This window comes from Dipteris shenzhenensis, chromosome 19, assembly GCF_047967505.1.
Source record: "Dipteris shenzhenensis isolate YYH24624 ecotype China chromosome 19, Dip_SZ_1.0, whole genome shotgun sequence".
Lineage (NCBI taxonomy): Eukaryota > Viridiplantae > Streptophyta > Polypodiopsida > Gleicheniales > Dipteridaceae > Dipteris > Dipteris shenzhenensis.
In genome coordinates this window covers 46,320,779-46,347,935 of record NC_141614.1, presented here as the reverse complement: position 1 = coordinate 46,347,935, position 27,157 = coordinate 46,320,779, and the positions used below count along the sequence as shown (strand labels likewise).

At 43.7% G+C, this 27,157-nt stretch overlaps 1 protein-coding gene across 4 annotated transcripts; it reads left to right on the top strand.

Moving 5' to 3' along the window:
• The first annotated feature begins 305 nt into the window (after positions 1–305).
• Positions 306–9,853, top strand: LOC147890537 (P-loop containing nucleoside triphosphate hydrolases superfamily protein). 4 transcript variants are annotated; one of them, XM_087390494.1, is made up of 10 exons: positions 306–540; positions 687–823; positions 1,029–1,137; positions 1,250–1,331; positions 1,479–1,564; positions 8,608–8,711; positions 8,883–9,013; positions 9,102–9,195; positions 9,318–9,373; positions 9,470–9,852. In XM_087390494.1, exons 2-10 carry the CDS (start codon positions 776–778, stop codon positions 9,600–9,602), a joined length of 843 nt encoding a protein of 280 aa, XP_087246620.1. In that variant the 5' UTR covers positions 306–540; positions 687–775; the 3' UTR covers positions 9,603–9,852. The 4 variants fall into 4 exon arrangements, with proteins under 4 accessions (XP_087246620.1, XP_087246617.1, XP_087246618.1 ...); XM_087390491.1 differs by having other exon boundaries at positions 306–548; XM_087390492.1 differs by having other exon boundaries at positions 306–548; positions 646–823.
• The last annotated feature ends 17,304 nt before the right edge of the window (positions 9,854–27,157 follow it).

Genomic DNA, 27,157 nt, shown 5'->3' with positions numbered 1-27,157 from the left:
AAGCAAAGGATGAATGAAAAAGAGGGAGAGGTGTAAGGAGTCGGGTGGGGTTTTTTTTTTGGGGGGGGGGGGGGTGGGATCAATATTTAATTCATAACACACACATAGACACACATGCATGCACGCACGCACTCACGCACGTGCCCTATATAGCTAGGTATTGCCATGTCTATCTAAGTTGTTGGTCTTATTTTTTAGGGTAGATGGTCTCAAGTGAAGTACACCATTATGCAAGCAATGACCTCATGGTGGAGACAATGCGCATATCTTATACATGAGATGGGGAAGGTTCGGATGCCCTACTAAAGAAGTTCAAGGATAGAAGGTTTTTCTTTTTGGGGAAAAAAAAGCAGAAATTCACAAGCAATTCTCCACTATAGATAGCACTACCTCCAAGCAATTCTCCACTATAGCACAACCTTTGAAAGAGTATAAAAGTGACAACTTGAGGGAAGGGTAACTTGTGTGTGCTGTTTTACAAGGGAGAGTTTTTGGGAAAGAAGGGGTAAAGGCTATGGCGTTCAACAACTGCATATAAAAGCTCAGAGGCGCGCGCGCTCTCTCTCTCTCTCTCTCGTTTTTTTAATTCTTCGTTTTGCTTAACCCCTTAAGGTTTTTCGAGCTTTTGGCTATGGATTTTCGCAGTGTCTTCTCCTTCTTCATCGCCGGAGCTGTCTGGTGTGCAGCTTACAGCGCCGTTGCCGTCCTCTCTGCCTGCCCGATCCTCCAGACCACTCTCCTCTTCTTGCTCAACTGACTTCCGCCTCCCCTTGCCATGCCTCGCTACGCCCAGCTGGTCATTGGCCCCGCGGGCAGTGGCAAGGTCAGAGATTCTTGTGTCGACTGGCTTCTGGAAGCATATCCCTGTGTTTATCGTTTTGGGTTTGGGCCAATTTGCAAGAGCGAAGGCGTACACGACTTTGCAGCTTCTTGGGCCTTACTTGCATGCGGATGCCCTGCATGTATTCGTATAGATACCAATATAGATACATAGATAATCGATAACAGAATATTTTCCGGTTTTGCAGTCGACGTACTGCTCCAACTTACATCGGCACTGCGAGAGCATAGGTCGCGTGGTTCATATCGTCAATCTGGATCCAGCTGCTGAGCATTTTGACTATCCTGTGTCTGTAGGTAGGACTTGCAAACGACATTGAATTCTTCCCTTTGTCGCCAGACGTCGCATGAGCATCTTGAAGCCTGTGGAGATCTCACTGGCATCGTGTGGTATGGAGCATGGAAACAGATATACGGGAACTTATATCTCTAGAGGATGTGATGGAAGAGCTAGAACTTGGCCCAAATGGTGGACTTGTCTACTGCATGGAGTATCCTTTACAAGAAGGCGATTGCTGATTTCGTTGCTAATACGTCGGTAAATGGGAAGATGTGATTGTAGGTTGAATAAGGGCTCAGCACTTCCTTTGAATGCGGTAAAAACGTTTGGTTCCGGAGGTCACCTTGACTGGCATCAGATACTTGGCAGAAAACCTTGATGATTGGATGGCAGAGCAGTTGGAGGATTACATTGATGATGATTATCTAGTGTTTGACTGTCCTGGTGAGTTTCTTTTCCTGGACACGCTTATTTATGTATATCAAGCATGGAGATTCCAAGAGTGTTGGAAGAGGTACAGACAGTGTTGCAAGGCGTGTGTAAGTGGCACATAGAGTGGCGATGAATTTCTTTGCCTGAAGATGACAAAATATGATTCTCTGAGCAGCTAACTGTGATGCCGTAGCAATTTACTGTCAAACGAAATACAAATTCTCTTATGTGGAATTGGACAAATAAGACAAAGGAAACCTTCTGGAGTCCAGTTACAACATAGAATGTCAGCCAATCTGGTGTCCTTGCGACATAGGATGTGAGCTGCAGTTCGGGACGTGCTGCTGTTGTCATTTAGATGGGTAATGCCTTTTATAAAGCCTGTGACAATAAGCCCTACTTCGGAAATTGGGCACTCTCTCTCTTTAAAGAACTGTCAAATGGTGTTCTTGCTCTTGTGCACATTGTGGCACAAATTTTTATGACAGGGCTTATTTAATTTTGTGGTACATGTCTCAGTTGACACATGTAAGCTAAGAATGAACCAGATTGCCGGAGGAGCATTTGATTTCTCACCTTGTGTGCTAAATTGAGTACCTTGGTTCGATTCTCCAAATGAAATCATGTGGGCTGAGCTGGTGCGCAAACTGTCTGCTCCTTTGGGACCCACAACTAATGTGGATGAATGCAAAGACAATGGAGATGGGAAAATTGCAGACCACCAAGGTGTGCTAAAAAGTTGGACACCAGAGGAAGCCACATTCATGGGGTCATTGAAGTGCGTGCAACGTGGCATAGGCTTGCTTGAGAGAGGTGGTTTCCTTTTTCTTATTTTCCCTGATATGCATGTATCCTCTACAGTAAACCGGCAGATTTGACAGATTCTTGCCTCCCTTCAAATTCTTGGTCTGGTCCGTCTGCCTTTTCCCCCTCTAAATCATGGGAGCTGGTTCTTATTCTCTTTTGTTTTTTCTGCTCCCCATTTCAGCATCTCTGCTATTAGGCCTTGCTAGTCCAGAGCCTTCCCATTTGCTGATTTCTTCAGCTCCCTCTCAACATCTTTTGCTGTGATAACATCTGTGGCCTTGATAGAGAATGCTGGTTGGTCTTTTCGTCCCCTTATCTCTCGTAAAGGTCCTTGACAACTTTATCATGTCTTTCCATGCCACTTTCCTCACCTATGATTTTTTCCGTGAAGATTTTGGAATAACTTTTTGGGATTTTCTTTGGGCTGCTCAAAATGAATGAACTGTTTTTCTCTTAGAACCTTATCTTCTTCTTTCTTACTAGCTGCTTGTATGCCCTCTTGTTTCTTTTCCTGTTATGTTTACTGTCTTCCACGATTTGCTGGCTGTTATGTATTGCTTATCATACCAGTTGTTGCGAGGCATCCCTTGGTTTCTTCCTTTGCTCTTTGTGAAGCATTTGTGCTGTTTTCTACATGATCATTTAGTTCATCTTCTTGTTGAGTCGTCTCTTTAAGTGGTGGGGAGCGTGATCTCTCTTCTTTGTATGTGTTGTTCCATATCAATGGTGATCCCTCGTGTTTGGTGGTCTGAGTAGAGTTTGAAACAGACTGAACCTCCTAGTCTGTCTCTGCCGTGCACTCGGTCTTTGCGACTCCAGTTCCGTCTCCTCGTCTCCTCATCTTGCTAATCGAACCTCCTCTCCTCCGTGTCCTGGCACTGACTCAAAGGCATAGAAGTCTGTGGCGCATCCATGTTGGATCCCTCGCTTTCTTGTGTGTCGGTATCTCCTCTTGTTGTGTGATCCTTCTCAGTAGGGTCTCTCTAGGCAAAGGTGCAGCGGACCTGTGCGAACAGAGAGAATAGAATTGCAACTAGAAAGGAAGCAGAACTGTGAATAGAGAGAGGACTGCGCAATACAAGGGCCAGGTGTGCCCTATTTATATGGGGGCAACCCTTGCTGGTTAGTCTGCTCTGTCAGGCCCGACTAGCCCTGGTTGGGCTGGTCGGTTTAACCTGACCTGTTTGGCCGCTGACCGAACTGGCCCCAACCTGCCCTGCTGTGCGTGACCCAAAGGTGGCCCTTACCAGGCCCTAACCAACCCCTTATGCAGCCCTTCATCCATCCAATCCCCCTGACAATTCTGCCCCAAATTAACTGCAGAAGTCCGAGGAGGAAGAAAGAGAATACTATGTCTATCTCAGATGGGTAAAGCCACATAGAAGCACTTACTTCCTATAGTACAGATAGGAGATCACCGTATTTCTAACATCTGTGTGTCTTTGTATCTCTATCAGGTGTATGCCGATAAAAAAAATAGGGGGACTCTTAGCTCCTCCCCCAAAACAAAAAGCTCGTGTTGTGTGAGCTGGAGCTGATCCAACCATATGCTATGGTTGATCTCATCTCAGGGGACCGCGTGGGAGATGGGTCAGCTAGACTATAGTGGAGGGGCGTGAGTCGATCCATTTGGATACCTTGGCTAGAAAACGTCTAGGATATACGTGCATACTGGGCCGTGCTGACTTTTTTGCATCCTAGTCTCATGGATGACTCCAAGGCCAATCTCGGTCATCTCTGGCTAGGCATATTCCATGCCCGGTATAGACGCGTCATTGTCTTGAAAATAGCATCGCTCTGAAGTGGCGTCATAACACCTCCGCTTGCACTATCTCTTGAGGAATGAGGGCTTACTTCGAATCATCTTTGACCCTATAATTGCATGTGGTCTCTCAAATCTCTCTGCTTAATTACTGAGAGGTCTCCCTCCCGGAAAGGTGCCCCATACATGGGGAGAGAGGAACAAAGGAAAGAAGACTATAGAATCTACATCGCGGCAACCGATTCTGGTTTACCTATTGAACCTAAATTCATTTGCTCCTTTGTAAAAAATGACTTGCCTCTTCATTTGTCTATCCTCTCATTTGCCCAAGCCTCTAAAGAAAGAAAGTGCCAATGCATTTCCTTCTTTCGAGGGGTGCATTGCTTTGCACTTCTCAATGTCCCTTGCTAGCATGACGGAAAAAGGGTCTTGATTTAATTAGCCCGATAGTAATCATGAGCCGTCTCCATGTAATGAAGGTGTGAAAATAGCAGGAAATAGGCGGGAAATAGGAGGGAGGATGATGGAAGATTGGGGGAACTATATAAGTCCACCCCCAAATCATTGTAAGGTACATTTTGATGTGACAATCTTATCCTGTGCCTTTTCCCTCCTGTTTCCTTCCCCACGATTCTGTCTTCCCCTTGCACTCTCTCTCTCTCTCTCTCCCCTTGCACTCTCTCTCTATCTCTCTCCCCTTGCACTCTCTCCTCTATCCCTGCCTTTCGTGGCTTTCCTCTTCCCCGTTCCCCTTCATTACATTGGTATCAGAGCATCAGACCTTGGCACCTGCTTCCCAACGATAATCTGCCCAGCAGCTTGTGGTCTAACAAAAAAAAAAACACAAGATTTGCCGCTATTCGCTTCCTTATCCAGTGATCTATCTGGCGTGCAGCTCGTCCAGGAATTGGCGAAATTTGGGCGAAATCAGAAGTGTCCACAATTTGGAGTTCTCCTCCCAATTCACGATGTGGCTTAGCTTCGACCAAGCTTTTGATTTAGAATCGTGACCAGCTACCTTCCAGGCACTCTCAGCCCAAAGCACTCTCAGTCTTGTTGGGCGATAACAGGAGCATCTGCCCAGCCAGCCTTGGGTGGAGAAAGTCTGCCCCAACACAACAAAGACAGGCGCTTGTATCGCGTGATTGCGTTGCTGCCCAGCAGCCTGTGTTGCAAGTTTGAGCCTCAGCAATCTGTCCTCAGCGAGACAAATTCGCCACAGCGAGGAGTTGCAGCAATCTGCCCGTAGCGCAATTCGCCATCCCCATCCAATTTCCATCTCATCTTGTCGTTTCGCGTCACGTCAATTTGTCCGCCATTTTGCGTCACCGACGTTTCGAGATTCAGTTCTGAAAAAATTCTTTTGATCTTCACCCTTTGGTTATTTGGGTTTTGGTTGAGGGTAGGTTCACGCGGGTGGTTGGGTGGCAACTAGCTTAACCCTGGGTGGCTAGGTTGGGTTTTGAGTGTCCTAAGTGTCTTAAGTATTTTAAGTGTCTTTTAGGTCTTAGCTGGGTGTACTAACTGTCCTAGGTGACTTAGGTTTAAACAAAAAAATAAAAATAAAAAAGACTGCAGACTGTTCCAGCCCTGTTCCAGGCTGTTCTGCCCCCTTTCTCGGCCATATCTGGCTCCCTCTTCCGCACGTTATCTTCACATTTCTGTTCGAGTTTCCCTTGCACACGGTGCAGCCTTTCTAGCAGAGTACATCTCCAGTGCTCGCGCAGGCACTCGTCTAACCGATGGCACCTAGATGTGCCCCCCGTGTTGATGAATTTTCTCACGACGGTGATGAGGTCGCTCAGCAAGAGCAGGTTTCAGTTATGGAGGGTGCACCGGCCATTACGTGCCCTGCTTCTCCTTCTCACAGGGATGCACAGTTTTTGGATGCCCTTGCCTCTGCTTCAGGGTGCTTTCAGCCAGATGGGGCAGCAGCTAGGTCAGCAGCTCACCATAGCCATGGCTCAGCAGAACACTGCTCTTGCTCAGATGGGGCAGATCTCTTCTGCCATTGCTGTGCAGGATAAGGGCAAGCAGTCCACACATCAGCATGGGGATCAGTCAGACAGTCAGACAGTCAGGATGCGTTCTCTATGCCATGCAGGCGTTTCATGGCAGATACCTATCGCACTTATGATTACCAGTCTTCCGAGCATTTGCATGCACCCCAGCATGGGGGTTACTCGGATAGAGATGATGCCTTGCCTGTGCCTACCCAGGCTGAGCCATCTTTTTTGGGCAGACCTATGGGTATGCATCAGTCTGGTATGCCGGGACCTGGTTTTGGTTTGCAGGGCAGCACTTTTCCATGGGAGCAAGGTCAACCCTCTACCGAGTCTTTTGGTATGCCATTATTTCAGCAGGATGCTTTTGGCAGGCAGCCACAGCAGGGTGTGCAGATGCCTACTGCTCCGCCGGTGAGCACATACAGTTATACATAGCCTATGCATCAGGTGAATGGTGCTCATATGCAGCAGGGTGTTAGTGGTGGGCAGCAGGCTACCCTTGATGAGATGCTTTCAGATGCTTTGCAGTCATACTGGGCCTTGCCCGACGACATACGTGATGACATGCCTTTCCATTAGTACGTCAATCTTAGGCGTGATGATGCATGCACATCTGGTGGTTATCCTCACAAGGGCTTTGCAACGAAGGATGTGAAGGATAAGCTCTCTGTGATAAGTTTAAAGGGGACACTCGCACTCCAAATGAACTGGAGGAGTGGCTCACGAAGCTAGAGGATTACTTCCGCTTCTACCCCAAGACGGATGAGGAGCATATCATCTTTGCAGGCATGGATATGCAGGATTATGCGCATACATGGTGGCGATACATGAGGGATTCACCTTAGAAACCAATCTCTTGGAAAGGTTTCAAAGAGTTGATGGTGTGATGCCAAAAATTAAAACTCATGGGTCAATTTTGGCAGGAATTATTTGCAGCAGTGGGTACCTTCCTTACACCGAGCACTGCTTACCCCCCTCAGACTGATGGTCAGTCAGAAAGGGTGAACAAATGGTTGGAGCAGTACTTGAGGCACTTCTGTCATGACACACAGAAGTCTTGGGATAAGTGGTTGGCACTTGCTGAATTTTGTTACAACAGTACCAAGCACCTTTCTATTGGCATGAGCCCGTTTGAGGCTATGTATGGATGCCATCATTAATTGCAGACATGGCTGTTAAAAATCAGCAAGCAAGAAGTGACTTACATGCTTTATTTATGATGTATAAATGCAGGTGAAAATGCCCCAACTACCGTCTGTACGTGAGTGCCAATCGGCATACAAAATGGATACAAGTCTATGCATCATGTGCTGTTCTACTGCTTCAAAACTCAGCTGGTACCTCCCACTGAGGTGGAAACTGTGTGCTGGACTAGGCGACTGTGGGAGCATGAGCTATGCTACTGAAACAGGACAGAAATGCATCTCTGGCCAGTGTCCCTGCCACACACTTGCTGCGTGGATCTCGGCCCGAATTGATGGCAAAATTGCCAAGTATTGGAGCTGAAAACTGCGCGGCTGCAGGCTTGGAAAACTGGAGGAGCCGATCAGGTCAGGCCGACCTAGCTGATCGGTTGACCGGCATGGTCCAACCAGATTGGTTGGCGGGTGGATGTGACAGAGCTGTACTTTATGTGCCAGATATTAATCTTCATTCAGCTGGATAGATTTGATAGCAACAAGCATGATGCTTGTTTGCCAACCATCTTTACTCCTGCCATGAAAGAGAGTTATAGCATGCTAGATTTGGGATGTAAACTATACAAGTTTACAGCTAGTGCAAAGACAAACATGGTACTGAATATGCCTTTGCTATTATTACCTCCTAGACATGTATGTGAGGGATGCATTTTGCGCAAAATTCACCTGAAAGCACTGTAAGAGGGGTGTTTGAATATGTAAATTGCACTGACTGCTCGTGTCAGATATGGACAATACGTCCCTAGGGGAGTGGAATATTTGTATATATTCCTTGCCTTCTCTCTAATTCATGTAGTGTACAGCTCACACAGTCTTGCCATTTTTCAACATTCTGTACATATGTTCCTAACTTTCCAAGCCACCCTGAATAAAAGGCTCCGTGAAATCTTGATACACTAACTTGATCCCATCCTGCGCCACAGTGTACCCAAGCTGTTCTGCCTTCGAGGCGGGGTCAAAACCAGCATCATTGCAAGAAGGTCTTCATTTTTATCCTCAAGACATGTAAGGGTTTATTTTTTTAAGAGCCAAGCCTTGAGAGGTTCGTACTATTACATCTGCTATGACCAGATGTGAGGAATAACACTTGTTGTGTACATAATTCATGGAAAAGCTTAATTCTGGATGCCTTGTATACAGAAGGATCTTTGAACAAGAAAGTCTGGAAAAGAGAGTATAAATAAAGTCGAAGAAAAGGCCTAATATCAACTGAGGATATTCCACACAGTGATCATTAGCTCGATTGACTTTGCCTGAATTTGCTCTTTCTGTATTTTGCAGGGCAGATTGAACTTTATTCTCACATTCCAGTGCTAAGAACTTTCGTTGATCAATTAAAACGTTGGGATTTTCAAGTGTGTGCTGTTTACCTGCTTGACTCTCAGGTAAATGTTTGCCTCATTAAGCACATGTATCCTTCAGAGTAAGCATTTGTCATCTTTTGAAATCCCCCTCCCATATTTCAGCTGGTAAAATTCTACCCCTCTCCATTAAGTTGTGTCCTCTTCCATTAGACAAATTATTCACCTGCTGACTCATTCTTTTGATTCCTGCAGTTTGTCACAGAGGTCACAAAATATCTTAGTGGCTGTTTGGCATCTCTTTCGGCAATGATACAACTAGAATTGCCGCACATCAATGTGTTGACAAAAATGGATCTTTTAGAAAGCAAGAAGGGCATCGATAGGTAGGTTTGCTGTAAGAAATCTGCTTTACTGGTTTGTCGTATTGAGATACGTGATACCCATTAAGTACATGATGTGGTTGGGATCTAGGTTCTTGGATCCAGATACCAGATTACTCCTAGCTGATCTCAATCAGCAAATGGCGCCGCGCTTTGCAAAATTAAACCATTCATTAGCAGAACTTGTACTCTCTCTTGCCTTTCCATGACTGGGGCTGCTGATTGTATATTTTATTGACTCCACATCTTGTTATTTAATTTTCTTTGCTAGAAGTTGGTTGCTCTTATATTCACAACCTACATGCAGATTGATGATTTCAGTATGGTGAACTTCTTACCACTTGACGTTAGGAAAGAAAAGAGGTTTGCAGCCCTTTAAAAGAAGTCAAAGTTTACTAATTCAAATGCCTTCTATGGTGTAAACAACGCACTGTTAAAAACTCTGACTTTTCTCTGCAGCATCCATTACTTGTTGTCACATATAGACAACGCTATACAGTTTGGAGAAGATGCAGACGTAAAGATAAGGGAGCATGACCCAGATTTCAGTGCACCAGATGAAAGGGATGAGGATGCTGGATTCGGCTTCTAGGGAAATTGTAATACAAACGGGATACTTATAAACCTCCTTGAGTGGACAGTTGTACAAAATGCAAACCTTCTGGACGTTTGATGTGGATTTTTTTTGGTCTGGAATGAAACGCTTGCTCAAAAAATGGTACTGGAGTCCACCAGTAATGTAACTGGCAAGATTTATTAGCAGGCAGCGGAATTGTCACATGTAGTATCAATGAAGTGAAAAAGCCCCATTCCTAGCAATTTAACTTATGGCCTGTTGGTATTGTGATAATTCTTTCTATCTTAAATGGTGTGTTGCCCTATCAGCTAGATTTAGATGCTCGTTTGGGAGAGACTAAAATGAAATCGTTTAGACTTCACAAGCAATTGTAGCTTGAATGAAGAGATTGAAGAGATTTTGGACTACTGTGGCTTTGCAAAATTTGTCAAAGTGCGATGATCTAACCTAAGTTTTTCATTTTTTTGATGCGGGCCTTCAAGCAAGTTGTGACAACTTAGATGCAACCAAAATGTTACTATTTTTTCATGAGCAAGTTGAGAGTGAGTTTGTTAGGTGACTAGGGTTTCGAAGTCTTGCTTGAGGAACCTCAGAGTCTTGGTGAACCTTAACACGTTTCATATGTGGACAAGGTGGGGTGCTTTTTAAGTGTGGGTTTAATAGATATCCCAAACAAGGAGGCCTATATTTTGCTTGAAGTAGATATTGTGCGAAGAGCACAAGCAGGAGAATGCAAGGGTGGGAAAATGAAGCATAATGTCATATGATAAGCTTGAGTTAGCAAACTTAGCTAAGGGAGGAGTGTACTTGTCTTTCTCAAGGATGATTTCATCATACGACATACTTGTGAAGTTGAGACAAACTTGAGAAACTTTTGCTTATTCATCTGTTGGCAAGGACTTGTCAAGGTGTTAGATGGGTGTGGATCCTTTAGAATGGGACTTAAGAAAGGCTAGCCTACTTTGATGTCAAGCTCTTTAATGGTTTGGTCCACACACAAGTGCATCTTCTCTAGACACATTATATTTGTAAGGAGAGTGATTGTGCCATGTAGAATTGCCACAAAAGAGTTCAACAAGAAGGATGCAATGGATATTGTTGTGGCAAATGTACTAAAGGCTAGTGTGTAGAGAGTTCAAACGAAAGAGTTTGGAATCAAGCTTGTGTCCATAGATTCGCTTGGGGCATGTGAAGACAATCGAAGGCAAGCATGTGGAACTGATTTCTAGTCCTTGAAATGATGGTAAGAGAAAGGAAGATGAGAATGGAGGTGAGAAATAATGAGCTTCATCACTCGGTTCTTCTTTTTTTCCACCCCATTTTGTTGGGATGACTTGGATGTGGTGTTCCTCCTTTACCTCTTGAGCAATAAACTTATATGTGGCTTTAGACCAATGATGATATCATCTTTATAAAAAACCACCCTCATCCTTATAAACTTATCGATGATGGCTTTAGACCAATGATGATATCATCTTTATAAAAAACCACTCATCCTGTATCTTACAAGCTGGATGGCATGAGGTAGGTTCTTACATAGATCCAGGATACAAATACCTTTGTTAGCACTATGGAAACACCATCGATTGTATGAGTGGCATGCTTCTGGTTCCCTTAATGGGATAGCTACAATTGTTGGCCACAATGACATTGGATTTGGAACACACTTTGGCAAGGTCCTAGAACCACTCCCATGTCTTTGTCATGTGCTTGGATGTGTTGCTATACACATACCAATCACTACCATGTAACATTATATTAAGAAGAGTGTGAAATACCTATTCTATAGAGTACACTATAAGGGCATAGAGTACTCCCTAACCCTAAGGGGTAAAGGTGTACATATCATCATGCTCATAATACATTTAGTATATCATGCACTCTTCTCTCCCTTACTATCTCGATATGGTGTTCATTGTGCTTGAAGGATTTGTAGCGATTCTTGTGGCCATCTTGTAGCCTAGGGAGATGTTGCACTTTTTCTTTTTACAGCAGCTAGATTTGAGCTTTCTAGCTCAAGATACCTTAGCTCGAAGCATTCTACACGTGAGTTCCCAAAATTTTGTTTGTTTGACAATCTGCTTGAAAATTGGGAGAGAGTTTCTTAGCATTTTGTAGGAAACGTCACGTGTGGAAGATCCCCTTGTGCATTCTGAGAATAATGTGAGCGTAAAAGCATTCAAAGGTTTCTTTGATTCTCAGGTTACTTTGTCTCGAGCTCCATCACATCCATCATTGGCTTTCTAGATTGCTAGTACACTTCTCGAACATCTCCTTGTGGTCTGAACCCTCCATGCGTCAAATTTGTCGACCCTAGAGCCTCCTTGTTGTGGGTGGCGAATCATTCCTTTGCTTCTGGCATCCATCCTAAAGTTCCCTTGTATGTGCCCAGATGACATCCCAAAGTTCCATTCTTTAGGCCCAATACATGATCTTCCATAGGTACAAAGTTTCATTTTTCATGCCCCATGTACAAAGGTCCATTGCTTTGAGCCTACTGCACCATGTCACCCTTAGCTCTGTCATATATGTGTTGTGCCATTGTAAGCCTTTGATCCTATGAGCTACCGTTCTCAAAATCCTTGTTGGGTAGCCGTAGTACCCACTAGACTTTTTGGCCATCTTAAAAATCATGTATCTTGGTCTGTTTGCTTACAAAGCTTTGTAATTGCTCCTCATTTTTGCGATCAACCTAACTCTTTATGTGCTTCCCTTGAAGCTCTTGCATACACAATCGGTCAGTAGACCTAAACTCTACCACCGCGTGCAACTCCATTAGCACACCTACAATCTACCACATGCACAACTCCACCAACTGCCCATCATTTCTGCAAAGTTTGTCTATCCTATGACGACTCCTCTATTTGCATAGTCTACTGGGTATAACTTTGCACTGTTGAATGCCTACTATCCAACCCTCCCGCTTTGCATCAAATCTACAACACCCCATCATCTGCACCAAGTCTCCCAGCCACAACAATCTCCCAAGTCTCGAACTAGTTTGCACCATGTGTTAGCCTGCACCTATAGGTCTCCCATCTTTGCTTGTCACTCACACACAATCCATGGTGTCAAAAACCTACCCATCGTCCATTGCTTGCACCTCTATCACACCTATAGTCTATCCATGTCAAGCCTCCTCTACTTTTACCAGCTGTTGCCCCTGTCTCTATGTGTCTATCAGCCGCCATCACATAGATTGATGTGTTGTGATTCTCTCTCAAAATCCTAGTGCCAATTGTGCACAACCAAGTGTCATAGTAGCTCCACTCAGGTATTGCCATTGCCACATCATCATAGCTACCACATGGAACAACAGTCCAATGGGTAGTGCACAATCATCACGCACACGTGGACATTGACACATCACCAATTTAGCATGCCTCCATAATCATTAGCATTGTATTATCATTTTACATGTGGCATCTAGTGCCACCTCACCTGCACCTTGCCACATCAGCACTTTTGAATGAAAGTTAGGTGATCTTCTAATTGCCATAAAATTTAATCTCAAAGAAATTTCACAAGCAACAAAAAAAGAGAAGTGCTCATTTTTGGTGCTCTATGTAATGGCGAATTCACATCTCAAATTTTGCCTATCAACATCATAATTTCTCATATTGATGTGTAGATTAGTGTATCTTAGAGGAGATTCAACTCGACCAAGCCAATTAAGCCCTTGCTTGAACAACTTGATTAGTCCCTAATAGAATTAGTGCACTTGGTTCTACCTTGGTAGTGGGTAGTTTGATTTTTGTGACTGACTTGGCAGTTGGCTCACTGATTTTAGGATAATTGCAATCACATGCCACCCTTTTAATATCACTAGTTGTCTATTTCTGCATTGGCTCCTACAGTTACTTATATCAAGCCTTGTAAAGACTTTTGGTTACTATCAACACACGTGCGCATGCAAAGAAAATTAGTTACATTGCCTCAAGCTACAAACTGGTACAAGACCAGAATACCTCATTAGATTGATGGATGTTAGTGATCAATTAACTTCAATCGGTCAAGAGATCAAGCTAGAAATACTAGTCCATATAACTCTCAATAGGCTAGGAAAAGACTATGTATCATTTCGTGTTTGCAATAGTCATAAGAGGTTCACTGCCTTCATTTAAACTCATGTCAAATATCTTACGCATTAGCACATGAGGTCATTACCATACCTTTTTAGCCAAAGGAAGATGATACCGTAAAGGAAAAGGCAGAAACACTAGTCGATATAGCAATCAAGGAAGGGGAAGCACTTCTCATAGCCATGGTAGGTAGTCTCCATCTTCATCCAAACATTAGCATCAACATCATGGTCCTACCACATAGAGGGAGACAAGGATCCCAAAGCTAGAAGAAGAGGAGGAAACCGGTCTAGTACTCCTAGAAAAATAGGCAACTCCTAGCACATGAGAAGAGGTGTAAATATTGATTCCAAGCATCATGACCATGCCTGTTTAGCCAAAAGAAGAGGATTCCCTAGAGGCAAAGACACAAAAACTATTCAATCTCACCAGCAAGGAACAGGGAACACTTCTAATAGAAAGCAAAAGAGTCTCCATTCTCATTTTAACATCAACATCAACATCATGGTCCTATCTCTTAGGGGAGGACATGGAATCCCAAAGGTAGAGGAAACATTGGAAGAGGAGGAAACCAATCTAGTACTCCTAGACGAACAAGTTTTCTTTAGTTCATAAATTCTAATGTATGGGTCTATGCTTTCACATGGTCTATCAGAAGACTTGGATAGATTTCTTGAAAACAAATTCTAACACACTTAACATCTTTAAAGACTACAAAGCCTTGGTTGAAAAGCAAACTAGGAAGCAGATCAAGGTCCTCTGTTGTAATAATGGAGGGGAAATACAAGTCCACAGACTCAATGCCTTTTGTAGGTATTACGGGTATAGCTAATAGTTCACATGAAAATACTCGAGCAACTTGGAGTCTCCAAGGGCAAAAATAGAGTCATTGTAGATTCACGCTAGTGATGGTGATGCCAATCACAGTCAACTGATGGTGCAGATTCTTCACCTTGGTGATGAGCTTCTCTACCGTTTCAGACTCAAACAATTTCTCATTCACGAGTTAAGTCTCCAAATTTTGAATCCGCGTCTGATTCGTGGTCTCGTACTGATTTTTCAAGACCGTCCATGCCGCCTCCACTGTGGTGACATGTTGAATTAATGCCATGACAGAATCACTTACATTGTAGACAATAGAACACAACGCATCTACATTTCTTCTTGTCCACGCGAGAATCTCATCCGTAGTTGGTACTATCTGTTGTGCCGGATTTTGGTCTCAGAACCGGCTTCACCTCCACCCCAGTAGCAGTATCCCAAAGCTCATATGCGCTTAGGATGGTCTTCATCTTGAACTTCCAGAGTGGATAGTTAGTGCCATCCAACTTTCCGCTTTGGTTGAACGGTGGGATTCGTAGACTTACGAGCTGGGCCATCTCTCACAATCTGCTCACAAACAGAAACACACTACCAAATCTTCTTGCTAGAGCCCAAGCTCTAATACCATGTAAGAAAACAATACAACGTCTGTGCTCAACAGATAACAGGATCTCGTATGCAAGAGAGAAAAACAGATAGTATGGAGAATCAAAAAATTGATTACTGTAAAACTGATACAATAGATGGCGCTACCTCCCAGCCGTGTGCTCCTGTGAGAGAAGCTTCAATGGTGTGCTAGAAACAGTAGAGGATGGAGGCTGGATGCTAAGGAATCAGGGTTGCTGTAGCCAGTGATGATGATGGGCTTCATGGGCTTGCTCTTATATAGCCACTAGTCGTAGTCGGTTAGACCCAATTGGGAGACTACCCAGTCTACCCAAAACGGCCGACTGGGGGTCGGTAGGCCACCGACCACATGATAGAACCGTGGCACAAAATAGAGCAACTAACCTACGGACTCCGTTTGGCCTAGAGCCATCCGAGATCATTTGGGGCTCTAAACAGGCCCCGCAACCTGAGAGTGGGCTGCCTCGGGAAATTCTCCGTCTACCCTTAGTGTGGTCAATCATGGGATGCCTTCCCGCAATTGCATGTAGCCTAGTTGGTAGTGTGCCAACTCTATCTAAAGCCATCCTGCCATCAGGCCACACATGGCCCCCATCTGGTGTCCAAACTAGGACCTACCAGATAATCGAGCTACTCAAATGCCGTCTCCTCATATGGGGGGCTTACAAGTAGAGTATGCTGGTTCCTGCGTAGTAACACGAGAGTGGAGCATTGATATCTAAGAGGTTAAAAAAGACTTCACTTTCATCATTGGAGCAAGAAAAATTGGATAATTTTTCCATTTTACTTACTAATTCCGTGGAATAGAAAGCAAAAGATAATCTCACTTCTCTGAAGGGATCCTCTTATATTCCAACCCTACCTACTAAGGAGGTTGAGTTTTATGTTTCTTAAGAGACTCATAAAAATAAAATGTGGACACTTAACAGTCTAAACTTATTGGTCCCTTAGAGTATGGATATCCTTAAGTTTTTGGGTTCACTCTCAGAAGTAGGAAAAATGCAGACAAGCAGCTCTCAAAGGAGTTTCACTGATAGGTTTCAAAAAGGTAGGCATTCCTTTTGCACTTGCACTATCTAAATAGAATGCAAGAAAGTGTACCAACTCAAAAGTCCTATTATTGGTATGTAGGGGCTTTTACTCCAGTATTAAAAGAGTAGGATACTATAAATCTCTTTGGTGGAATTGGTTACACCCCTTCCACAGGTGTGCTTGTGTATTAGATAAATTTGGAGATTCACTCATTTGGGCTGATCATGTCACTTGGTATATGGCGAACCACCTAGATTTCTTCTACCTTGGTATGAGTCTTGTAGTATCTTTTATTGCATTCCTTACTTGGCTGAATGGACTAGCCAAATCAATACTTGAAACTCTTATCAGTTTTGTCTTTGTAAGAGAATTCATGATTCAAGGGGTTTTGGAATATGTGGACAACCCAAAGGCCAAACTTTTTTCATCAATGGATGGTGAAGTAGGCCTCACTATTATTGAAAAATTAATAAAGTCCCCTTCCTTTCCTAGAGAAAGTGCCAACCTCATGAAACCAAGATCTGGGGGTAGAGGCAATGGAAGAGGTCAATCAGTCCCATTCCAGGGTGGATCTAGATAGGAAGGAGCAACACAAGAGGTGCATGAAATACTATTGGTTGGGGATCTACATTTCCTCAACATGATATTGTGGAAGTGTCTACACCACCCTCTAATACTCTCAGTAGCACAATTTTAGTAATTGGTCATAATACTCTTGCTTCGGTCTCTCAATAGAATAGGAGCAAATGGCATGAGATTAGTAATAGTTCCCACCTTGGCAAAGAGGCTAGGGTGGTCATTAGTGTGATACAGATTCTAAGTCGGTGGTGGAAGTTTTTGAAAGGAGGATTTTGGTGAGAAAGTCTCCTAATAAAGAAACCATGGGCATTCTACACCTTCATTACACCTCTTGAATTTCAAGATGGTCTCTTTGAGGATAATTTAATGTCATGCTTTAATAACTTTTATCCCAATTCGGTAAGCTTACTCTCCAATATCATTTTTGGATGGAAGTATGACAAACCAATCAGTTGGATACTTCTTAATGGTAAAGTAGTATTCACAAATTGAAATTCTTTGTGAATGCTCTTCTTTTAAATGATTTGAGCCTTTGCTTGATAACTTTAAAATGGGATCTCATGTTTAGACATTAGATATTAAAATCTTTCTTAACAAGGGTAACAGACAAACACTTTGCAAGATCATATCCCTTGTAACTTTGTCTTTTTTCCTCATTGTTTGAATCCCTCTGTAACTTTTGGGATGAGTTATTAACTCTTTTAAATTTGAACAACAACCACATTGCTAAGTCTCCTTCTTAAATGATTGTGCTTCCCAACTTAAAACTTTTGATACTTGCAAGTTAGAGCATGAATTTTGGTTAGATAACAAAGATGTAGCGGATGAAATTGAGTGGATTAAATCACACCTTTAAATTTGAAGGTCAGATAAATGCTCTAATATTTTGGTATTTAAATGCATTCACTGGATCCACTCTATGGCTAGCTTAAGATGGAATGGGATGACTTTAGACCATGTATGGAAGAAAATACATGGGTCAAACCCTTTAGGGGTGTCTTCTAATATTTTCGGGATCTAATCCCCCTTTATACGACAATCTTCCTTTCTTGTGTTCAATTTTTAAGCCACACAAGGGTTCTCACAGATGGATTACTAATTCTCATAACTATGCCTACGCCATATTGCCCAAACTTCTTATGAAGATCTATACACTCCTAATGGATGTATTAAAAGAATGGGCCCATAACAATCCCTAATTGCAAAATCTTTTCTAAAAGTTGATACTTCATTACTATGGATAATTAATTCCATATTTGAGGTGTCTCTTAATTTTCCAATTAAAATTGATTCGATCTTGTGTGTTGATATAGTGGAGTGCTATAAATCTTTACATCTATGTGGAGATGATGTATTAGTAACCATACTTGCAAAGTTGGTTATTTTGGCATTCAAACAAAACCCTTGCAACCATTTATCTTGACCCATTATAATGAGGCTAAAGGGAGATCGGTAAGCCAAAATGGTCTAAATATTTGATAAGTAGGAAGGGTTCAATTTGTCTAGACCACAAGTGATTAAAATTTTAGTACAATCAAGGTACAATCTTGGCTTATCACCATTGTTTTATACAATGTGATGACAAATTGTGGAAACAAGTTAAAGGAATCCAATGGTTTTTTCATGCTCACCATTGTGGTGTAATTTGTATTTCTTTTTGTACAAATCTTAATTCATTTTAAGGCTCATGAAACTTGGTAGGTTCGTCTCTTACCACTCTTCAAACACATTTTTTAATACATAGATGACATCCTATCTTGGAAATGGTTAACTTTATGACCAACAATGGTTTCAAAAAGAAATTACTACATCTCATTTGACAATTCTTGACTTCCTCGGAGTTTCTTAGTGCTCTACTAGATGTAGCAAGGCTAGTAGAGCTTCTCTAAGGTATAGGTTTACATATAAAGAACTTTATGTAGCTATGGAGAATCGTAGGCACTACCCATAATGGGGTGTCTACCATTACTCCATTTATGGTGTAGTGCCCACCATGGGATAAGGGGGGTACACCCAGACACATGTAAAGAAAGAGGGAGAGAGATAGGAGACTCAAGTTCAGCTTTCTTCACAACACACAAAAGAGAGAGGACACAAGGTTGGAGGGTGAAGCCTTTCTTCACTTTTGCACACAACCACAATACAATAGAAGAGGGAAATACCCTATATGTCAAAACCTAGAATACGTGGTTCATATGTGAACCCAAACCAAAAACATACGTGGTAGTCTAACTACACCACGAGTACAACTAACATAGGTGGTGACATAAATGATAGTCATCCAGGAGATATGTCGGGGATAGAGCTTGATATCTCAACACACACACACACACACACACACACACACACACACACACACACACACACACACACACACACACACACACACACACACACACACACACACACACACACACACACAATTAGCTGGAAAAGAAGTCAGGACCAGAGGCTAGAGGCTAAGCATGGCGATGCTTGAGGGCCATAGAGGAAAGGAGAACATGAGGGTGAAATGTTATCATGGGAGGGGAAAAGGAATTAGAAGGGGAGGGAATGAAGAGGGAGACTATGACACAAGGGGAAAGGGAGAGGGGGAAGAGAAGCATGTACATGATGGGAGGAGGAATGTAAAGATGGAGACATCAAGGGAAGAGGACCATGCTTTATTTTGAAAGGAAGGGAAGGGAGAAATCAAAGTACTAGCTAGGTGGCTTTACAAGAATGAGCGTGTCTCATCAAGGAATAGCCCCCTCCTTTTATAGCCAAGAGAGAGGGTCTCTCCCAATAAATGCATCCTCCCACATGCATGGTGTGTGTGGAAGAGTCTCACATGTGGGCTAGGCGGTTACGCACTCTCAATTGTGTGCGATAATGCTTGGCCACATTTTTCCACATATATCAACTCCCATATCCGAAGTCTATGATACTCCTTTGGTCTCTTTCTAATTTTATAATACGTTCAAACATCTAGAAGGACAAGTGGAGGGTTGGTACAAGGAATCTTGCCACCTCATCCTACTTTCCCCATTATTTAACTTGCATCCTTGGACTATCTATACCTCCCCCACATGGGCCTATCCTATATGGAGGGAATAACCCAATATAATATCCATCTCCACCTATTTTATATTACTTCTTCCATGGACTTTGAGCCATATCTCACTAAATGCAGCCTAGGTGGAGGGGTGGCACATGGAGGAGCCATGCCACCTTACATTTTATAATATTACTACCATGGATCACACCTTATGGGTCCTCTTATGTGGAAGGGTGGCACATGGTCATGCCCTACCACGTCAACCCTGGGCCCTATGCACACCATATTTTATTATACTATTGCCACACATACAAACACACACACATATTAATGCCTTTTTCCTTAGACAAATTCATCCATAACAGTTCCCCCCCCTAGGAAGGGAATGCACAGCATTTCCATGCCTGGGTCCATCACACACAAAGAAGGGCTTGAGATAATGCTTGTTGATCACCTTCCTGCCATATGGCTCATGCAGCTCCTGAACTTGTACAGACCCATTGCTACGTTCCTTGGTGACTTTGTATGGACCGGTCCATAGTGGCAGAAACTTCTTATCCATTTGGTGGTCCAATCTGTTATCAAAGCATAGCACAACATCCCCCTCAGCAAAGTGTCTTTCCCATCCCTTGCGAATCTTAGCATCCAAGCGGGCCTTTTGTCAATTCTTTTGAATCTTTGTTTGATGTAGGGCAAGGCATCGGGTTTCATTTAGCTTCTCAAGTTGCACCAACCGGGCCTCTACATGTTCATTTTCTATCATCCTCTGTTCTTGTGCCAATCTCAAAGTTGGAATCTCTATCTCTAGTGGTAAAACGGCCTCAGTACCATATACCAACACAAAAGGAGTGTGACTTGTAGATGTTTTATGAGTGATGTTATAAGCCCATACGGCTTCTGTGACCTTCTGATCCCACTGGCTCCTATTCCCTGTGGCCATTTTTCCCATGGTTTTACAAAGGAGGCCATTGGTCCGCTCCGTTTGACCCCCATGGATGCTGGATAATAGATGCTAGAAGTGCGCTGATCAATACCCATGCGATCCATGAGTAACTCCACTACTTCATTTAAGAATGGACTCCCATGGTCGGAGACTATTTCCATGGGTGTCCCAAACCTTGTGCAGGTACGTTCAAATATGAAATTTGAAAATGCCTTACCATTTGCAGCGGGGAGGGCGATAGCTTCAGCCCACTTAGTGACATACTGAGTGGCTACCAAAAGATACTTCTTTTTGCAGGCAGTCATGGGCAAGGGCCCGAAAAAATCTATTCTCCACTTCTGAAACGGATGGATGGACATCACTGGGTGATGTTGCCCAGGACGCAAATCCTTCCTACCAAAGAATTGGCATGGTTCACAAGTTTTGCAATGCAAAGTGACATCCTTGAACAAGGTCGGCTAATAGTATCCAGCATATAAAATCTTCTTAGCTGTATAGTCACTGGCATAGTGGCCTCCACAAAATCCATCATGATAATGCTTCGATACCTTAGGTACTTCATCTGCATTAATGGCCCGTCTTAGTATCCCATCCATGCCTTGACGGTACAACATCCCATCAAAGAGGGTGTAGCGCCTACTGTCTCTGCGGATCTTCTTTCTCTCATAGCTAGTACTTTCTGGAGGAAAGGAGAAAGCGGTTAGAAACCTGTAGATACTGCCATATGATGGATCCCCCACTTCTATGGCTGCTACAAGGGTTACATCGAGGCATTCCTCTAAATCAATCAAAGCATTCTTCAAGTTGGAACAACCCCCTTTTACAATTTTGAAAGAAAAATCATATTCTTGTAGAACTGCCAACCATTTGGCCAACCGGCCCATGGGATTTGGTGATTGAAGAACTTGCTTTGCAAGACCATTGCTAGAGATGATGATGAAGGACTTTCCAGCCACATAATGCTTAAATTTCTCAATGCAGAAAACCAAAGACAAGGCATGCTTTTCAGCCTCTGAGTAGCGTCGTTCGGTGTCGAGCAATTGTCGAGAAGCAAATCGAATGGGATACATGAACCAATCCTCCCCTTGTTGGAGAAGAATACCTGCTAGAGTGTGCTCACCAAACCCAAGATTGATATAGAAAGTCTTTGACCAATTTGGATTGCGTAGAATGGGTTTTGAAGCCAGAGCATTCTTGATTTGTGCAAACCCATGATCACAATCCTCATCCCAAGAGAAATCAACCCCATCTTTTAATAGCATAGTCATGGGTCATGTCAAAGTATCATATTGATCAATGAAGCAACGATAGTATCCTACTAGATTGACAAATGAGCGTACTTGATGTTTGGTTGTTGGCGGGGAGAGCTTGAGGATGGCTTCTACCTTCTCGGGGTCAGGCTTGACACCCTCGGATGAGACAATATGTCCCAGTAACCTCCCTTGAGTGGCTCCAACGGTGCATTTCTCCGGGTTGAGACTGCCATTCGTATCATTGACCCTTTGGAAGGCCAACCTAACCTTCATGATGTGCTCCTTACATGACGAGAATATACAAAAATCATCGAAAAACACCTCTAAGAAATCCCCCAAATAAGGAGCAAACACCATTTGCATAAATCTTTTGAAAGGTAGCAGGAGCATTGGTGAGGCCAAATGGCATTACTCTGAATGCAAATGTCCCCCAGGGTGTGGCAAATGTGGTTTTAAGCACATCTTCTTCGGCAATTCTGATTTGATATAACCCAGAGTAACCATCACAAAAAGTATACATCTCATGACCACTTACCTTCTCAAGAATGAGGTCTTGAAAGGGAAGAGGATGATTGTCCCTCTTGGTGGCTGCATTGAGTTTCTTATAGTTGATGCAGACCCGCCACTTGTTGTTTTTCTTTGGGGTGACTACCACTGGTGAAACCCATTCAGTATTGTGAACTGGAACAATAAACCCAGCTTCTACAAGCTTCTGCAACTCCGAGCACAAAGAATCGGTATGTAGGGGCCCTAATCTCCAATACTTCTGAGCCACAGGCTTCGCATCAGGCTTCAGCTCTATCTTGTGCTCTATGGCAGTCACATGGTGAAGGTGGTGGTAGCTAGTTGCAAAGAGGTCAGGGAAATATTTGAACATTTCTAGGAACTCATCTTTCTCACTTGGAGTGAGGTCTGGGGAAAGCATAGATTCAAGCTGTTGAGGACTAGCTGTTACCTTTTCTGCAGGTGGCGGGGTTGGAGACACCCCCATCATGTAAACTTCCTCCTCTGAGAACTCCTCCCCCTCGTCTGATTCTTCCATTGATTCAGACACCGAGGATGAGAGAGTATCAATGTCTTGCTCCTCTTCTTCTTGTGGTTCTGTGGCACCTGGTTGCACCGGGATCTTCTCCTTAGAAGCACCAAAAGACATGTGTCTTGTCTTCCAATAGCTGACTGCATCACTCTTTCTCAACCATGGTCTCCTGAGTATGGTTGGGTAACTCCTACCTGTATCTTCAATGTCCACTACATAGAAATTGACGGTGGTGGTCAACCCATTGACACTGATGGGTAAATCCTCAATGACTCCCAGGGTGGCGAGTCGTCGACCATCTGCTACCTTGATTCGAGTGGAGGAACGCCTTGTACATTTCAAGTTCAATTTCTTCATGATTCGGGGCACCATGATATTACATGCAGCTCCCCCATCAACACACACATTTTTGACACGTAATTATCTATGATGACATCGACTGTATGTGGGTGCCGATCAATTTCTTCAAAGATAGAAGATACCTCTCTTACCTTTTCCTTTTTCTTGTTCCTCCTTGTTGAGAGCCCTTGCTGCAGCTCACGTCTCACCTTAGGGCTTAATGCTATTAGTTGAGGGAGTGTGATGCTCAAAGAATGATGAGCAAGGTCCTGAACGACCGAATAATCTTCTTGCCCCAAGCTGATGGAAAAATTTGAGGGCGACCACTTACTCCTGCGAGATCTTTTAGTCTTCTCTAGTGGTGGGTCTGCCATATCAGCATATGAGGGCTTTGAGAAGGACACCTTCTTCCTGGGGCGGCCTGGTCCACAGTTTGGAGAGGGGTCCGAGGTGGTATGACTTCTTTTCCCGAGGTCAAGGATCTCTACATCAGAATCCTCAGTGCCATATTCACTTAGAAGATTCACCCTTGGAATATTGGGACATTCCGTGCAATAATGACCTTTCTGGTGGCACTCGTAGCATACAACATTAGCTTGGTCTCTTGGAGGGCGGTTGGCTTGATTTCTGATGCCCACCATCTCAAGCCAAAGATCATTCAGGGCCTTGGCTAGGTCATTGACTCTCGGTTCTTTTGCAGGAGGGGCTTCTTTAGCTGGAGGGGTCGAGGGAGTAGAAAGGAGGGAGGCTCATGGGCGAGACTGGGGAAATCTTTGAGGCGGAGGGTGAGAATATACACCTTGTTGAGGGTAAGCATCTAAGGGAGGGCCATACATTTCAGGTGGAGGTGGTGGATACATCCCTGATGAGGGTTGGGGGGGTATGCCCCTAAGTTAGACCCCCCAGGTTGTTGTTGCAAGAATTGAGGGGGTTGCGGAGGGACAATCGTCTTCTTTGAAGCAGGATCAGACTGAACTTTAACAAACTTTTGAGCAATCTCATTTGCTAGCACCATAGTTTCTGGATTCTCCCATTTAAGCTTGAGGCGAAATTCGTCACTTGCTCCTGCTACAAGGTAGCCCAGCACATGCTGAGTCATTCCAGCTTGAAATCTAGCATTGTCCTCCTGTGTGGCAATTAAACGGTTCAGGAGCACGGCCGCTCGATCCACATATCGATGTGTCGTCTCACCTTTTGACTGCTTCAAGTTTGCCACCTGCAAGTACAGATTCTCCGGCTCCTCTTCTTTGTTGAAATAATCAATCATCGCTACTGTCAACCTTGGCTAGCTTTGGCGAACATCTTCGGCTTGCTTCTCATACCACACTTGATCCAAACCCTCTAGAAATGTGGGAAGAACCAACAGCCATCTATCTTCAGTAAGAAAGTTGAGAGAAACACAACGGCGCTTGAAGGCCACAAGATACTCATTTGGATTTTCTTCAACTTATCCACAAAACACGGGAATGTCAACTATGCTTGGAAAATGGAAAAGAGAGAGACAAAATGAGGCTTATCTATGGGCAAGCAATGGAAAGAGGTAGCTTGAACTGAAAATCAGGTGAAGATACATCCACAAAGCACACATAGGCAGGGTAGGTGTGACTGGTGTATTGTGAAATTCTACACGGGAAGAATTTTCAGCATAGAATAGCTCATAGACAATCTTAAAAGGACCAACCCTCATGATATCACAGCCATCTTTACAAGCGAGGGTTAGAGACGCGATGCTACATGAGGTTGTTCATCAAGGCAAAGAAGAATGCCATGACAAATGTCAATAGTCGGAGAGCTTGCACATCACCTTCAACTTCTTCCAGTTCTTGTAGTCGCCATGCTATTTCTTCAAGGGGTGTGCGGTCTGGCATCCTTCTTTTGAGCAATGTCCTCGAGGACCTTTCTGATGATCTTCCAAAGTCAGTAAACTCGTATCAAGTATGCCCAACACTTAGTTTCATGATGACCACAACCTTTGCATTCCTTACAAATGATCACCCTCCTTCGTGGCTTGCAGCTTTGTTGGGGTGGTGCTTCCACTCGCGTCATGCGTGATTGAAGTACAAGCTTCTCGTGCCAAGAAATCAGCAACTATATTTTGAGCTCAAGGGATATGCTGAATTTTTACCTCTTCAAATTGTTGGCACAGTTCCAATGCTTGTTGATGTCGTGGAACCAAGCCTTTGCTCCGCACCTTCCACCTTCCATTAACTTGTTCACACACTAGTTGAGAATCTCCTTGCACCTCAAGTTGCTTGATGCGATGCTCTTGTGCCTTTTGTAGCCCAAAAATGAGTGCCGAGTACTCAACTTGGTTGCATGTACTTGCAGGTGCAGACTTGCTATAACAATACTCCTCACCACCCGGTGAAGTGAGCTTCATACCCACGCTAGCAGCCTTGGTCGAAGGTTTGTAAGCTCCATCAAATTGAAGGATCCAAGATGTCATCACACTAAGACTAAAATCCGGACATCCCAAGTTTCTCGGTAGTCCAAGATAGGTAGAAGGAGAGGGTGGGGAGAATTCAATACTTGAGCCAAATGTTCAGCACCAAATAAACTGGCAATCCTTTGTTGATAGTTTATCTTTAGACAAAAAAGAATTACAACTTGAAGCTCAAAATGAGGCACAAAGGATTGATTAGGTACAAATGGATTCCTTGGTCGAAACATTACCAACCATAGCCAAAGCCTAGAAACCTTTGTAGTGAGATTGAGAATAAACCATTCAAGACGAGCTTATCCACACGAATTAATAAGCAGATGCGCCAAATCTCCCCCCAAGCTTGGGGAGCATCCCACCCTTCGAAGAAGGACACCCTTTTAATTACCTCCAAAGCAGCAAGTAGCTCGATCACCGTACAATGAGTAGAATTCAAATCAAAGTTCTCCCAACGTATCAGTAGTTCTTTACCTTGAATCATCCATGGTGTATCATCCCACCCGTCGTCTCCTTGAGCAATGCACTGTACAATCAGTTGTTGTAGATTGACATGAAGATCAAGAAAGAGATCTCACCCGTTGGTAGCTGTAAGGCGCGGAGGACCAGGCACCAAATCCTTGAACTCGTCGAGAAGTGACATAAATATCCGCCCTCTTCGTGTGGTGTGCGTCCGTGAAGTGAACTTGAAAAAGTTCAGAATCTGTGACCTAGTAGGAGATATGAGTAGAGCATGTGAAGTGAAGTACTTTTGCTTTTTACAGCATGTGAAAACTCCCTACGGTTAGAGAGTTACAGTTTTTGAGATTTCAATATATAAGTAAGAATCATTACATTTTCATCACTTCTTATCTGCTGGCTGAATGGTAAGTCTCCCTTTTGTGAAGGGGGAGGTCTTGGGTTCGAATCCCACTCTTTAATAAAAAGAGAGGAGAGGAGAGGAGAAGGAGAAGAGAAAGAGAAAGAGAAGAAGAGAAGAGAGGGGGGGCGCGGGATCTGTTATAGTTTTGCAGAAACCAAAAAAATAGTCCGCAACTAGAAGACACAGGCACCCAAAAAAACATTGTGATCTGTCCGTGATGCACGCGGGTGTACATAGTGGATGCGCGAATGTGTGCACGGGAGCACAGATGTTGCAGTTCTGCAGCTGTGATTGGTATGAGCAGAAGATTCACTAGCCAGAATACACGTGGAAACCGCAAGCAGAAAGCAGGCCGACTGGAAGCGCAGAAGCAGGGCGGCTTTACAGCCGTAGAGACAGGGAAGGCACACAGTTTGGAGGTGCAAAAAAAGAGAACTGTGCACGGAAGAGGCCATAGTGCCGCACCCAGTCGTAGGAGTAACAGATTTTATACCACTGGCCATGGAGATTTTGATCCCAGC